Source organism: Pantherophis guttatus, chromosome 3 (genome assembly GCF_059756535.1).
Source record: "Pantherophis guttatus breed Tessera chromosome 3, ASM5975653v1, whole genome shotgun sequence".
In the NCBI taxonomy this organism is placed as follows: Eukaryota; Metazoa; Chordata; class Lepidosauria; order Squamata; family Colubridae; genus Pantherophis; species Pantherophis guttatus.
In genome coordinates, this window is record NC_142065.1 from 194786538 (window position 1) to 194800942 (window position 14405).

The window sequence follows — 14405 nt, forward strand, 5'->3', positions numbered from 1 at the left end:
GTTTGGATAAGCGAAAGCATACACCTAAACTTTACCATTTATGTTTGTAGGTGCTGAATCAGATACAGTAATTTGGGCTGCCACTATATCATATTAAAAGAGTTTTCTTTTTTTTGTCTTTAGAGGGGAAAATGGCAAATGATTTCACCTGTTTATACCCATTTAGCATCCATCCATCATCTATCTATCTATCTATCTCACAGAAATGGTCTTTCCCTCGAGCACAAACTTTCTACAAGCATTTGAAAGGGAATAGATGTCTGCTGTAATGAAATTTTGAATAGCAAATTTGTAATTAAGCAACTTAAGTACAGAAATAAGTATAATATTTCAACAAAATTACACAATGAACAATAGAAATTGCCGGGAGGGAAGAATCTAAGAAAATTTCCATTGTACATAACCAAGATGAAATAAAATACCGTACCTTACTGAATTATACATTTAACAAATATTTGAGACTATTCATAGTTTTATAGTCTCCGTGTATCTAAATACCAAATGCTGGAAATGCATTCTCATCAGCAGAACTTTGGTTAAATAAAGATAACTGACCATCATCTAATCTAACTAGGCTGCCCATCAAGGGAGTCTGTAGTATTGGCTAGGAGGCAAGTAACAAAATGTGCATTTTAACATCACCATATAAACTCAATTGCTTTAGGCACATACTAACCAACTTGGTATTATGACATCACAATGCACATTTCTCTATTTTGATGAAATCTTGAATTAGCTGTGGATACCCCAGATCATGTACTTTCTAATGTAACTTTGGTGAAAAACACCATCCTGTTTTCAAAATATTTTGGAGTCTAAACTTAAAATTAGTTTAGTACAGTTTGGCTACGGGAAAAAGTGTCATATGTAGATACTTTCAGTTTCCAGTCTAAGACTGGAATTAGCTTTTCTTGAAATAGTATCTGTGAATCTATCAAAAAAGTCATTCATAATTCAAATGGAGACAGTTACTGAGGCAAAGGATGTAGCATCACTCTTCTTAATTTCTAAACATCTCCAAGTAAAAAAAAATACACATGTATAGAATGCCTTCCAGAATTTTATCAGAAGCAGTAAGTGTAGGAAGATTCCATCAGCCCATCTTTGTTGATTTCAAATGACTGCAAAATGTTTGACTGTGTCTAAATTAAAAGCATCAGCTTACCTAATCTTTGAAGTCCAAACTGACCATAATCTTTACCCTGAATAAATCCTTGAAAAACGTAAGTTGCACCATCAGGTTCTGCAGAAACCTATGTAGAATAATAAAAAGAAAGGTGTTTCAAGTAGCAACTTGAAAAGCTTATTAGATTTTTTTCAATCTGGAAAAAAATCACTTTCGCCATTCAGTTACTTATATATTTTCTTATTGTTAGTGATATTAGATTTCTTTGATCTGGAAATGCTCGGTTGATTATATGTCATCAAGTCATTGTCAACTCCTAACCATCACACTGATAGATTTTCTCCATGATGATTTGGAAGTAGTTGCATTTACTTATTTTATTTTAAAAGATACTCAAAAAAATTAAAAACAGTATAAAAAAAGCAAAAAGCAAAAATGGGGAAATAGTACATGAAGATCTAGAATAGACATATTAAAAATACTTGAAGAATATGGAAAAGAAAGAAAAAAAGGGGAAAAAATCCACTATTCTTATTGGTAGTTGAGCCAACGGATTTTTAAAATCTTTGCTTGTTGTCTTCTCTTATGTGGCCTTAAATGTCTTATAATTTTATTAGTATCTAAAACCATGTATAAAGCAATTAGAGAAAAAAATTCATTTGTCTGTTTTTATGTTTCACAAAATAGCTAACTTCAACATCTAATGAATAGTCTTATGTTTCTGTAGTAGCAAAGATTATTTTTAGTTGACTTTGATTCATGACAGCTTTAAAGACAATAGGGATATGATTTTTCATTAGTATTTACTTCCTCTGATATTCCTCGGTGTTTCTTTTCTAAGTACTACCCAATTTTTATTTGGAACAGTCAATTCAGATAGGTATTGCCACCTAGACTTTTAAAAATGTTTTAAGATTCCTCTTCGGTCTTAACCATAAATAAAATCTAGCTTTGATTTGATTTAAGATGCCCCCCCCATTAGAAATATATTGTTCTAGCATTATTCTTCTGTATTGTTTCACCCTTTTGGAAGGCCTTATACCCTCCACTCTTGCAGTGTTTAGAAAACCTGCAAAGATGAGAATCTGTGTCCCCAGGCATTTGCCATTGAAATTCAGTGCTTAGTTTAGCCTATTTTTTTTAATCAATGTTTTAAATTTATTAGATTCTTTCTTATTTTGAGAGCTTTTAAAAGTTTTAAAAGTATTAACAGTTTTAACTGAAATCAAACCAATAAATATATTTTGAATTAGGTTACCGATAGAAAATTTATCACATCACGCTTTAATTTGTCTTTGCAATATTGCTGCTTTAATCTATTAATTCGTATTGTTATAAATAACACTGCATGTTGATCTTTTGTCAATTATAAATCTTACAGGAATGTAGGGTTTCTACATGATCACGTAAAAATGTGATCTATTTGCACTACTAACTATTACAATGTTAGCATTACAATCAACCTAGAAAGTAATAGTACTGTATACTTTGCGATAGAAACAAAGCACACTTATCAGGGTCTCTATTTTGCAAAGTACTAATCACTGATACAGTACTGCACTGACTGATTGGACATAGGTGCTTGAAAGAAAATCAGGCTATTATTCCCATTTTCAAATTGTAATATTGTGTTACATCTTTCCTTATTAATCAATGTTACACTGCATCCTGGTAAGTATAAATCAGGTATACCAGGTAGAAATGCAACTTAGTGTACCCGGTCTATGTGTATCCATTCTATGAATATGTAAGGACGTGGTTTTCTAATACAAATTTATAGGCAAGAAAGTAGTCATCCATAATGTATATATTGCCTGCATACTAGTCTACCTTTGAATCCAATCAATGGCATTTCCCATGACCTTTAAGAATGCCACTAACCTATAATACCAACATTTGTTCTTGTCTTGTCAGCAAGTGCCTGTGCAAGCCTATTTTTCAACATTCCTAATTAAACTTTCATTTTTTAAAAAATGACTTCTTTCTGGTCTCATGCACAAGTCATAATTTTTTATTAAGACACATTGGATTTTGCCAGAAGTATACTCACAAAGCCATCCATTGCCCATTTGTCGTCTTTCAGTTTGTTCACAGAAGTATGGTATGGTGCTTTAATGAGATATATATGGAGCATTAAACGGGCTTCTTGACTTTTATACAACCCTGTAAAACATAAAACATAGTTGATCTGAGCTAGTAAACAAAACCAAAATCATCTTCTTTAGACCATCTTTGCAACGGGGAGGCACAAGGATCAAAGATTTATATCTTTATATTTATATCTTATGTATGTATATCTATTTAGGTAACTAAAAAATAAAGCATATCTATTTATTTAATTGCATGTTGTGAATCAACAGTTTAGCAAGTGGTCGGTTCCAGAGTTATTTCAGTAAGCATAACAACTACAAGAGTCAATTTAAGATGGTGATTAATGCATCAGGCAAAATCCAGGAGGCCTGATACCTTGGGCACAAAGCCAGTTTGATAACCTTGATCCATCACTTTCTCTAGGAAAGGAGGCACTGGCAAACCACTTCTGAAAAACATTGCTAAGAAAACAGCAGGGATTTGCCCAGGCAATCCCTGAGAATTGGACATGATTGAACAGAATTATATATCTATATGCCTGTGCGCACACACACACAAACACACACACACAAACACACACACACTGTCCACACACAAACTAAATTTGCTACAAATTCAGTGTCAAAAATCATTCTGATAATTTTTCTTCTAAGCAGTTATTACTAATTTGCCTGTAGCTTAGCTTATATTTGCTTTTATTCAAAAGAAGGAAGGCAGGGAGGAAGGGAGGAAAATAAAGGGTCTATGGAAATAAAAACAGAAACTTTTGTTTATGTACATTATAATAATAATGGTGGAAAAAGGCATTATGGTGCTGTGTTAAACCTGAATTAAACTAGAATCTGAAAATCTCAGGTACAGGTTCCCACTTATCAATGGAAGTTTACAACTCAAGTCCCCCACATAATATTCATTCATTCATTCATCCATTCATTTTCTTTCTCCCTCTTTCTCTCTCTTTCCCTCCCTCCCTCCCTTCCTTCTCTTGAATAAAATCATCCCATAGATCCTTTGTTTTCCTTCCTTCCTTCCTCCCTCCCTCCTTCTCTCCCTCCCTCCTTCCTTCCCCCTCTCTCAATTTGTAATCTAGGAAAAAATCCAGGATATAAGGAAATAATAAAATAAGATAGTAAAGTAACAAGTAGTTCTGCGCTAAAGATAGGTATCCATTGGTATAGTCATTTACAAAGGGTAATTTCAACATGCTTCAGGAAAACTTAACCTAACTCTAACCCTAACCCTAACCCACATGTATACAGAGAAAGAATTTGGAGCCATTAGCAAAAATTCATGTAAAAGCACCCTTGTTCAATGTTCATTGCCAAACATTGATCTCTGTAAAACACTAAAATAGTTTTCTAAATCTACTATAGTAGATTTAGAAAACCAAAAGTAGTAGATTTAGAAGACCAAACAACATTCTCAACCTCCATGTTAAGATGGTGTTTAGACCATAATTTTTTTGCTTTGCAGAGACGAAATCTTGACTAGTATGCTTCAACAGTTCTAAAGGATGGCTACTGTACATTTAGGACATACCTATAAATCAGAGACATACTTTATTTGAAAAAAGGATTAGGTGAATCCCTAATGCTTTCAGCTTGGGGAAAAACCAGGACTAAGATCTATGAAACCTGTGGATTGATAGGGTAGCAAGAACAATTGATTTAATTTCAGTAATAGATGTACCACTGGAAAACCTGAAGGACTAAGTTGGGACCAGATGCTCCTGGAAAAAAAGCTATGTATCTGTTTACTAAGAGTCAACTTGATGACACATAATCAATTAACTTGTTTACATATGATGGTGTGTCTGAAGTAAGGTTTATTTAAGGATGTCTTTGAATCGTCATAATATCTAATCTTTTTTTAAACGTTGCTGTTAGTTGTGTTAAAAATGCATTTTCTCAAAGGTATTTTGGGAAAAACATAGTACAACTTTCAGTAATTATCCACTTAAAATATATGCTTTCTATTTCAACATGTCATCCTAGGAGAGTGTATCAATGTCTTCTTTATAAACAGATAGAATACTCGTTTAGCTAGTGAATTTGAATGGATTCAAACCAACAAAATCCCTGTCCTCAGCTCTCCTGGGGATCAATTCAAAGAATGTCTTCAAGTTCAAAGTTTAAGAAACAACTTCTATATCACTGGGGCAACTCTCAGTAGATATTAGATTAGCCACTTGCTTTGTAAGGTATTTAGAATCAGATCTGGTGCAGTGGTTAGAATGCAGTATTGAAGGCTAATTCTGCCCACTGCCAGAAGTTCGATTCTGACTGGCTCAAGATTGACTCAGCCTTCCATCCTTCTGAGGTTGGTAAAATGATTGTTGGGGGAAATATCAGACCTTACAGCTACATTGTATGGTACTTCTCAGTATTGTCCATGTCTAAGTTTAACTGGCCAAAAGGAAGAAGATATTCAGCTATAATCAGATGTCTCCTTCCTTTGCCAGTATAATTACTCAGTTCAAGAAAAGATTGGAAGCTGAAGTTAAACTGACAGGTTTTAACAGGATGAATGAATCATTTTCTTTGAAGAATTCCTTGGATTATTCTTTTTGGCAAATTATGATTGAGCACTATTGCAGACACTGTAAGGTTCAACAGCAAATGGACTTGCATAAGGAGCCATCCAACACTCCTTTGAGACATCCTTCTGATTCAGAAATTACATCTCTGGAAAGTTTCCATTTGGAAAGTAGCAGTTTCCAAGAATCCAGATGTCTGTGCATGGGGAAATCCAAATCTTAGCTGTCAAATATAGCTGTCATAGTTAAAGGATAGCATATAAATTAGCAACAGTTCACAATTCATTATGAAACAAAAAAACCAAAATCAAAACCAACCAAACAAAAAGTAGCCATGCATAAATTACAATTAGAGCGAGTAGATCAGTCTTGCTGCTCATCGCCTGACAATGAGATGGATAGCATGTAAATTTACTAAATAATAATATTTCTCTGTATGGAGATTCTGTGCAACAATAGATCTCAAGTCATTCTTGAAAGCTATTCTTTAATATTGCTGGAGTTCTATTTCTATTAAAATATATAAATGGACATACAAAATAATTTAATTTTTAATATAATATATTAATATATAATTTACTATATATTTCTTTTTTTTAAGATATTTTTTAAGAGGAATTGTTGCATGTGCCTGATCTGAAATCAGAAACTCTAACTCATATTTGATGGTTTTCTCTGTAACGTTCATAGGTTTTCCTCCAATACATACACACACACACACACACACACACACACATCATTCTGTAAATAGATCTCCTGTGATTAATCATCTTTCCTGAAACAAGACTATATTTAACTGTGTGTAACTTGAGATGCTAGGTGTAATGCATTGTTTACCTGTATTAGTGCTTTTTTCTTAATCAAGATATACCTGCGCTCAAAAAACTCACTGCACCATGCTTGATTTAAAAATGCATCTGCAATGCATTACTTGATTCAAGAAACGTGGTCAGAATGAAAACAATTTGAACATTACAGAAGATTTCTTATTTAATATAATCTCAGTTTAATACCATCATATAGTTTTGCAACATTTTTTGCATATTTTTGAGAGATCAAGATTTTTTTGGAGTTTCTGTTGCTACACAGAAGCAAGAAATATAATTGAATTCTTCTTTTCCTTTGTCGAAGTGTCATTTCTGATACATCCTTTATATCTATTCTATCTTGAACACAACCAAGTTACATGTGTGAAATTCTTCAGTGTTTCACAACTCTGGGTAAATTATCCAGAATTGGGTAAAAGTGGTTTTTTTTCTTTTGAGAATGATACACAACCCATTACTCAGTGCAACAGGGACATTTAAGGTGAAAAGGATTGCCACATACTAAAATATATCTGAAAATCTTCCAAAGTATTCCAGTTAAGACCAAAATTCATTGAAATGATAAAAATATCATTTATTGATATTGTTTTTCTAATACAGTAGATCATTGACTGTTTAAAGTTACAACAGTTGACTGAGTATGATAGCAATACCAATAGCACTTTGACTTATACTCCGTTTCACAGTGCTTTACAGACCTCTCTAAGTATTTTACAGAGTCAGTATATAGCCCTCAACAATCTGGGTCCTCATTTTACCCAGATGGAAGGCTGAGTCAACCTTGAGCCAGTGAAGATCGAAGCCCTGGCAGTCAGCAAAATTAGCTTCCAATACTGCATTCTAACCACTGCACCTTATGGTTTGAAACTTCCATGATCATGTGGCCAGCATCACTATACGCTGAGGTACACGGAACACTGTTAAGTTCCCACCGAAGTGGTACCTATTTATCTATTCACATTTGCATACTTTCAAACTGCTAGGTGAGCAGGAGCTGGGGCAAGTAATGAGAGCTCACTCCGTCACATGATGCTCGGGTTTCAAACCCAGGCTTTCAACTTTCCAGGCTCGAACCCAGGCTGACAAGCTCAGTGTCTTTTAACCACTGATCCATTGAGATTTGAACTGCCAAATTGCAGGCAGCCAGCAGTCAGAAGAAGTAGCCTGCAGTACTGCACTCTAACCACTGTGCCATTGCGGCTCTTTGATCATCATCAATGACTGTTCAATGGTTCAAGGACTGTTCAAGGTTTCAGTAGTGCTTAAGGAAAAAAAAAAACTTATGACCAGTTGTTGAAGTTTAATAAAACTTTCTAATAAGCACATTGGGGTAATGAAGGAAAAGTTTTGGGAAGCACTGCAAGACCAAACCCTGAGATTTATTTTCCAGCACTTTTTCTAAGATATTCTGGGACAATTTTTTCTGCTGAGGTGATATCTATGTAGTAATCCAAGACATTGTGATTGGAAATCAAATCCTATATGAATTTATTCAGAATAAAACCTATTCAGTTCAACAGTGCTCATTCCGAGATAAATGTACTGCTTAATAATCACAAATAAAATCATTATTATTTTGTAAATTTTTGTCATACCTTTCAAATCTTCATAATGTGGCTTATACTGTATATACAGCAACAAATTGCTGCAATAAATAGAAGTTTTGGTACAACAAAAGCAACCACAGCATTGAAAAAATGTCAAATTTAATTTCCTTGGATTTATCCCAGTTTAGTCAGAATGCTGTAAATTAACAGAGTAACAGAGTTGGAAGGGTCCAACTTCAAATCCAACTGCCTCAGTGCTTGATGGTTGTCCAATCTCTTCTTAAAAACCTCCAGTATTAGAGCACTCACAACTTCTGGAGGCAATTCTTTCCACTGATTAATTGTTCTAACTGTCAGGAAATTTCTCCTTAGTTGGTTCTCTTCTTGATTAGTTTCCTTATCCATTGCTCCTTGTCCTGCTCTGGTGGTGCTTTGGAGAACAGGATGACCCCCTCTTTTTTGTGGCAGCCCCTTAGAAATTGGAACATTGCTATCATGTCACTCCAGTCTTCTTTCCATTAAACTAGACATATGCAATTCCTGCAAGCATTCTTTATATGTTTTAGCCTCCAGTCCCCTAATCATCTTTGTTGCTCTTCTCTGCACTCTTTCTACAGTTTCAGCATCTTTTTTATATCATGGCAACCAAAACTGGATGTAATATTCCAAGTGAATGGAATAGATTGTGAATGTCTGATGAAGACGTCTTAATCAGTTATGAATCTTCCATTAATCTAGTTAGTGAAAACCCCATGTATGTCTACTTAAAATATCCTATCCACATATTTATTAATATTCCAAGAATGCTGACACATCATTTTCCTTCATAGAAGACATGCTAGTTCTTTTTCCACAAGGTTTGCTCTTTATAATGATTTTAAATTAATCATGCTTTCTGCCAATTTATTGGGACTAGTTAGAGTGCAAGAATTATACTAATGGATCTAATTCTGGATTCCTTTTAAAGAAATGTTGCTACATTGCCTGCTCTTTAATTCCAAGGTAAGTTACCTAGTTTTGGCAAATTTATATGATTTCTTAGATCTAATATCTTTCCCATTTGAGTTTTAAAAGAAGTAGGAAAAATGTTCAAGTATTGATACCCATTTTCAGTTTGTCAAGAAGATCTTAAGTACCTAAAGGTACTTTTATTATAACAACTATAGTAACAGAATTTTGGGAGTCTGAATATTCTTCCTAATTTCTCTCTTTTCTCCCTAATTTTATGAGTTGGGGAGTGATAGCTATCTGAGCCTTTTTCACACACACAACTTTCTTGGTCTGTAGGAAAAACAGGCAGAAGACTACCAGAATACATTCATGAACACCAACTAGCACCTAGAAAACAAGGTGAAAACTCTTTAATTTCACAACACATGGGCAGATTTAAATCATAGTTTCAACTGTGAAACTGTGACCATCCTAGACCAAGCCAAATCCAAAAATCCTAGTGAACTCCTGAAAGCCTTGTACTCTGACAAATCAGCCATCAATAGGTACCTAGACATAAACAATATCTACATACAATTCAAACGAGACAATCAATAAGCCAAAGGAACAAAAAGACAAAACACCTCCCCATCAGCAATCAATACCCAGATGAACAGAGGTTAACACCAAGATTAACATCAGACCAACAATCAAGAAGTAAACTATATCCCAATTAAGGAACTGCCAAACAAGTTAAATAGTAAATAACCTCACCACAGAATCACCAAGACCACTCCCACCAACACTGACAGGCAAGCCACTAGAATATAAACTGAGAGTAAATCACACTCCCGATTTACACTGATGATATCACCTCATTTGGATAATGAAATATCTGCAAACAAAACAAAACAAAACAAAACAAAACAAAACAAAACAAAACAAAACAAAACAAACCCCAAAACAAAACAAGCAAGCTTAGAGAACACCAAGGACCCCTCATTTCTTGGTCTATTGTCAAGTTTTGTTTACTTGGTCATTGCCTTAGTAATGGACCTTCTCTCTGTCCTTCAAAGCCATCATTATTCACATATTAATGAACTTTTTCAAATGCTTTTTTTCCCCAAACACACACATCAATGACAAAGAGATTGGTCTTCATTTAATAGGCCTGTGGAATCATATGATGATCCAAAATAGATCTATTCTCTTAGGTCACAAAATATCTGTATCGTATCAAAGGGTTGAGATGCTGTTTTGAAACCCCTAGAGTTTTTATATATACTTATTTGTCCAGTTATTATGTGGATGGATCGTCCATGAATGCATGCAATTATCCATTCACAAACCCTTGGCTTTACTTGTTTAATGTTTTTCACAGAATCATTATCTAATGTCCTCTACAATGTAGTTGACGCAAGAAATTACAGACTATTAAATAATCAAATATACCAAATTGTGCTTTCTGTTTTTTTTTATAAGAACAAAATATTTGAAGTAATTGTTCAAATACAATCTTTCTAAGTAGTCAAGTGTGGGTTCGTATGTCTCTTTGTTCAATAGCCATTAAATGGTACTACTGTTTAGAATAGAAGATATAATCCTGTGATTAGCATATTTAGCATATAAGCATATTTAGTGCAGTTCGAAACATGTCAGTTTAGAAATAACCACCCTTCAATAAGACATTTCAACATAAGAATTTCTGCAAAACTCAAATCTAAACCTCATAAGTAATAAGAGCTCCAATGAAACAGGAAATGTCAGAGTGGTTGACATTGATTGGCGGCTGTGGTTACTATTATCCTGAATCAATTCACTGATCATAAAAAGCTTCTTTCTTGAAGGTTATGGGCCATAGCCTATCATGCAGATCTAGATATTTTATTGACTTCCCAGTTCAGGGTTAAAAGAAAGTTGCAGTTCTAATGCTATGCAGACGGCTTCTATGCATAAGGGAGAACAAGAAAATGAGTTAGCCATGTTGCATTCTTAAATGTGTTTCACCTCATGATTCTTGTTTAGAATAACACAACAGAACTGCAAAATATTTGTAGGACCAATATCAACAAATCTTCTTCATTAAACTACAATTAAAACTGCTACTACCATCAAACAGATCCAAGCACTTTCCTGAAGAGGCCTGCATTCACCATTTTATGAAACTGTTTTAAGAGAGACATTTGAATGTGTTGAGAAAGCTGATCACTTTCAGTGTGGGTGTCAAGCACAATCAATCCATACAAAATCACATGGAGCAGTGAGATTCTACTTGAATAAGTTTGTCTTGAAAATATCCAACATCAAAACTGTGAAGGGCTTTACAATGATTATCACTTCCATGAAATGGGTATCAGGCTCAGTGGTTTCAAATTTTTTTACTACCGGTTCTGTGGGTGTGGCTTTGTGGGCATGGCATGGCTTGGTGGGCATGGCAGGGGAAGGATACTATAAAATCTCCATTCCCTCCCCACTCCAGGGGAAGGATACTGTAAAATCTCCATTCCCACCCCATTTCAGGGGAAAGTTACTGCAAAATCCCCATTTCCTCCTGATCAGCTGGGACTTGGGAGGTAGACAATAGACGAGGGCAGGGCCAGTCAGAATTTTTATTACCGGTTCTCTGAACTACTCAAAATTTCCTCTACCGGTTCTCCAGAACTGGTCAGAACCTGCTGAAACCCACCTCTGATCAGGCTGTTGGTAGACATATTAACAGAATTAAATATAGACATTTATAATTGTTGTTCCCACCTGAAAGCAACAACTCCATATTGCTATTAGTAAGGGTCGCATTCACTCTTCCAGATGATGCATTGAAATGAGTAACAGTCAAGGTCATTGGCTGCTTTTTGCCTTTATAATTGTAGGATCCTTTCCATATGTAATTCTGAGCAAACACATCATCAGGAACTGCAAAATAAAAATAAAGTCTAAACATTAAAAAAACATTAAACAACATTAGAGCTATAATAATACTAGTTAAAATGAGATTAGAACATTAACAAAATTACTTGAGAAATGTTGAGTACAGAATTATATCCTGGAAATACCCCCCCCCCTTTTAGTTAATTTTCTGTAAGTGCTATGTCGCTATATGTTAGAGCTTTGTATCTTCAAGAATTTTAACATTTCCATACCAATTATTTAATAAAAATAAAATGCAGAGAAAATAGATAAATAAAGTGCCTCCCTCCTTCAAGACAAGTACAATTTCAGTAATTTATCACCTTCTCTGATATTTCAACAAAAGATCTTCCCATATGTTGTATCTCTTATCTCTAAATGATAAAGCTTTGTCATTCGTTCCTAATCAGCAAAAGACCATTAATAACATACATAGTATACCCTCAATCAAATAAATCAGTGTTATATTTCTTTATTTTCAGCACAATAACTTATTGCTGTTAAAATACAGCCAAAAAAACTAACCCTCTTTTCATTCCATATCTTATCTCTTATCATAAACAAACCTTTATAGGCTCCTAATAAAAAAAAATTCCACTAAGAGCTACCAGAAATACAACATATATATTTTAACTTTGATCAAAACAATCAATTTAGCCTTCCTTTCCTTTTACTTTTAAGACTATTTATCTTTAGTTCTTTTAAATAATGTCAAAAATTGATTTCCTAGGAACTTTCTCTTGTTTCTTTTCAGAAACTCCTTCACAACTTTAATAAGTCTCTTGTAAATCCAAGATAAAAAAAGTTATCCAAGTCGATCTTCAATTTAAGATTTGTATATCCCTTTTACTTTATCAGAAAGTTTAATTTGTAGATCCATTGTAAGATTCTTACTGTTTTGTCCAGTAAGATATTTTCTTCTTCTATAACATTTTTAAAATCCATATTTATAATAGCAGACCATCTGCAGAATAATTTCTGAGTATATTGTACCAAACTATCCTTAAATTCTTACAAACTCAGATATCTTTGTCCATTCTCAGGTATCTTATAAACTTTGTTTCTTTTCCTGTCCAACTTTCAGCCTCTCCTGTTAACATGTTTTCTTCATAATCGACAACAATTTGTCCTGAGAAGGCTTATTATAGTTCTTCTAGCCGCTTAATCTGTTTATAAACTTTCTAAAATCAATGTTTTAAGTGTCGTTTTATTTTATTCAAACAAAAAATGTTTTAAAATCCTTAGATTTACATGAAAGATTTGTCAAGTAATTCACCCAGTGTAATGAAACATTCCTTTCCAAAGTTTCTCAATTTCCAAAGAAGCCATTAACAATTTCCAAAAATGATTAAGAAAGGAAGTATGAAAACCTAGTGTCTCTTTGAAGGCTCCGAAATGCAGTTTGGGCAAAGCTGATTTTCCTTTGGCTCCCAGGACTCTGCTGTTTTATTATGTTCTTGTGGGGAACCACTGTAGGGTGCGTTTGTGGCCAATTCTGATCCTCTCCTTCAGTGATGGGTTGCCCCCGGTTCGCACCAGTTCTATAGAACCAGTAGTAAAATTGGCAGGAGGCTCCACCCACTGACCCCAATGTCATTAGAACGCTTCTGCGCATGCACAGAAGAGCACGTGAGTGAGCAAGTGAAGCGAGTGCATGCGCGCGGCCCCGTTGCGAACCGGTAGTAAAGGTAAGTAGAACCCACCCCTGTTCTCCTTGCTCCAGAGGAACAGATTTGTTTACCAGCTTCTCGTTCAGCTATGTTCGGCTCCATTCTCTGTTTGGAAAATATATTATTATACTCTGCTTCCCCACAAACATTCTTAAATTTATAAACAGAGTATAATAATCCATTTTATAAACAGAAACATCCTATATATGGCATGTCACAGAAGCTATGAAAAAAGCAAAGGAAGTCATGTCTGTTATAAGTTTAGACTATTAAATGAGGTAATGGTTTGTACCCATTCTTCTTTTTTTTTTTTTTATGGATACTTAATGTAAGAAGGTATTATGAGCTTGAACCTGTGTCATTTGATACAATACCTGTCTAATACTCCTCTACTCACAATAGAATCCCTTATGCCACCAGACTTGAAACTCTGGGCTTGGACAATCCTGAACTGCGCCACCTGCGGTCCGATCTAAGCATAGTACACAAAATTGTCTGCTACAACGTTTTGTCTGTCAACGACTACTTCAGCCTCAACCACAATAATACACAGGCAAACAATCGATACAAACTCAAGGTAAACTGCTTCAAACTTGATTGCAGAAAATACAACTTTAGCAACAGAGTGGTCAATGCCTGGAATGCTCTACTCGACTCTGTTGTTACAGCCTCAAACCCTCACAACTTCAACTTCAAACTGTCCACCGTGGACCTCACCCCATTCCTAAGTGGTCCGTAAAGGGGGCGTGCATAAGTGCACCAACATGCCTA

At 34.6% G+C, this 14405-nt stretch overlaps 1 protein-coding gene across 3 annotated transcripts in view; it reads right to left on the reverse strand.

Annotated features, from left to right (window-relative positions):
* The window catches only part of CSMD3 (CUB and Sushi multiple domains 3), a 695220-nt gene that overhangs the window by 9154 nt on the left and 671661 nt on the right, over nucleotides 1–14405 (reverse strand). For all 3 annotated transcript variants that reach the window (XM_034422197.2, XM_034422198.2, XM_034422199.2), the window contains 3 exons: nucleotides 11812–11970; nucleotides 3177–3289; nucleotides 1166–1253 (listed from right to left, as the gene is read on the reverse strand). In XM_034422197.2, the coding sequence (XP_034278088.1) occupies nucleotides 1166–1253; nucleotides 3177–3289; nucleotides 11812–11970 (360 nt within the window). The remainder of the gene's footprint in view (nucleotides 1–1165; nucleotides 1254–3176; nucleotides 3290–11811; nucleotides 11971–14405) is intronic.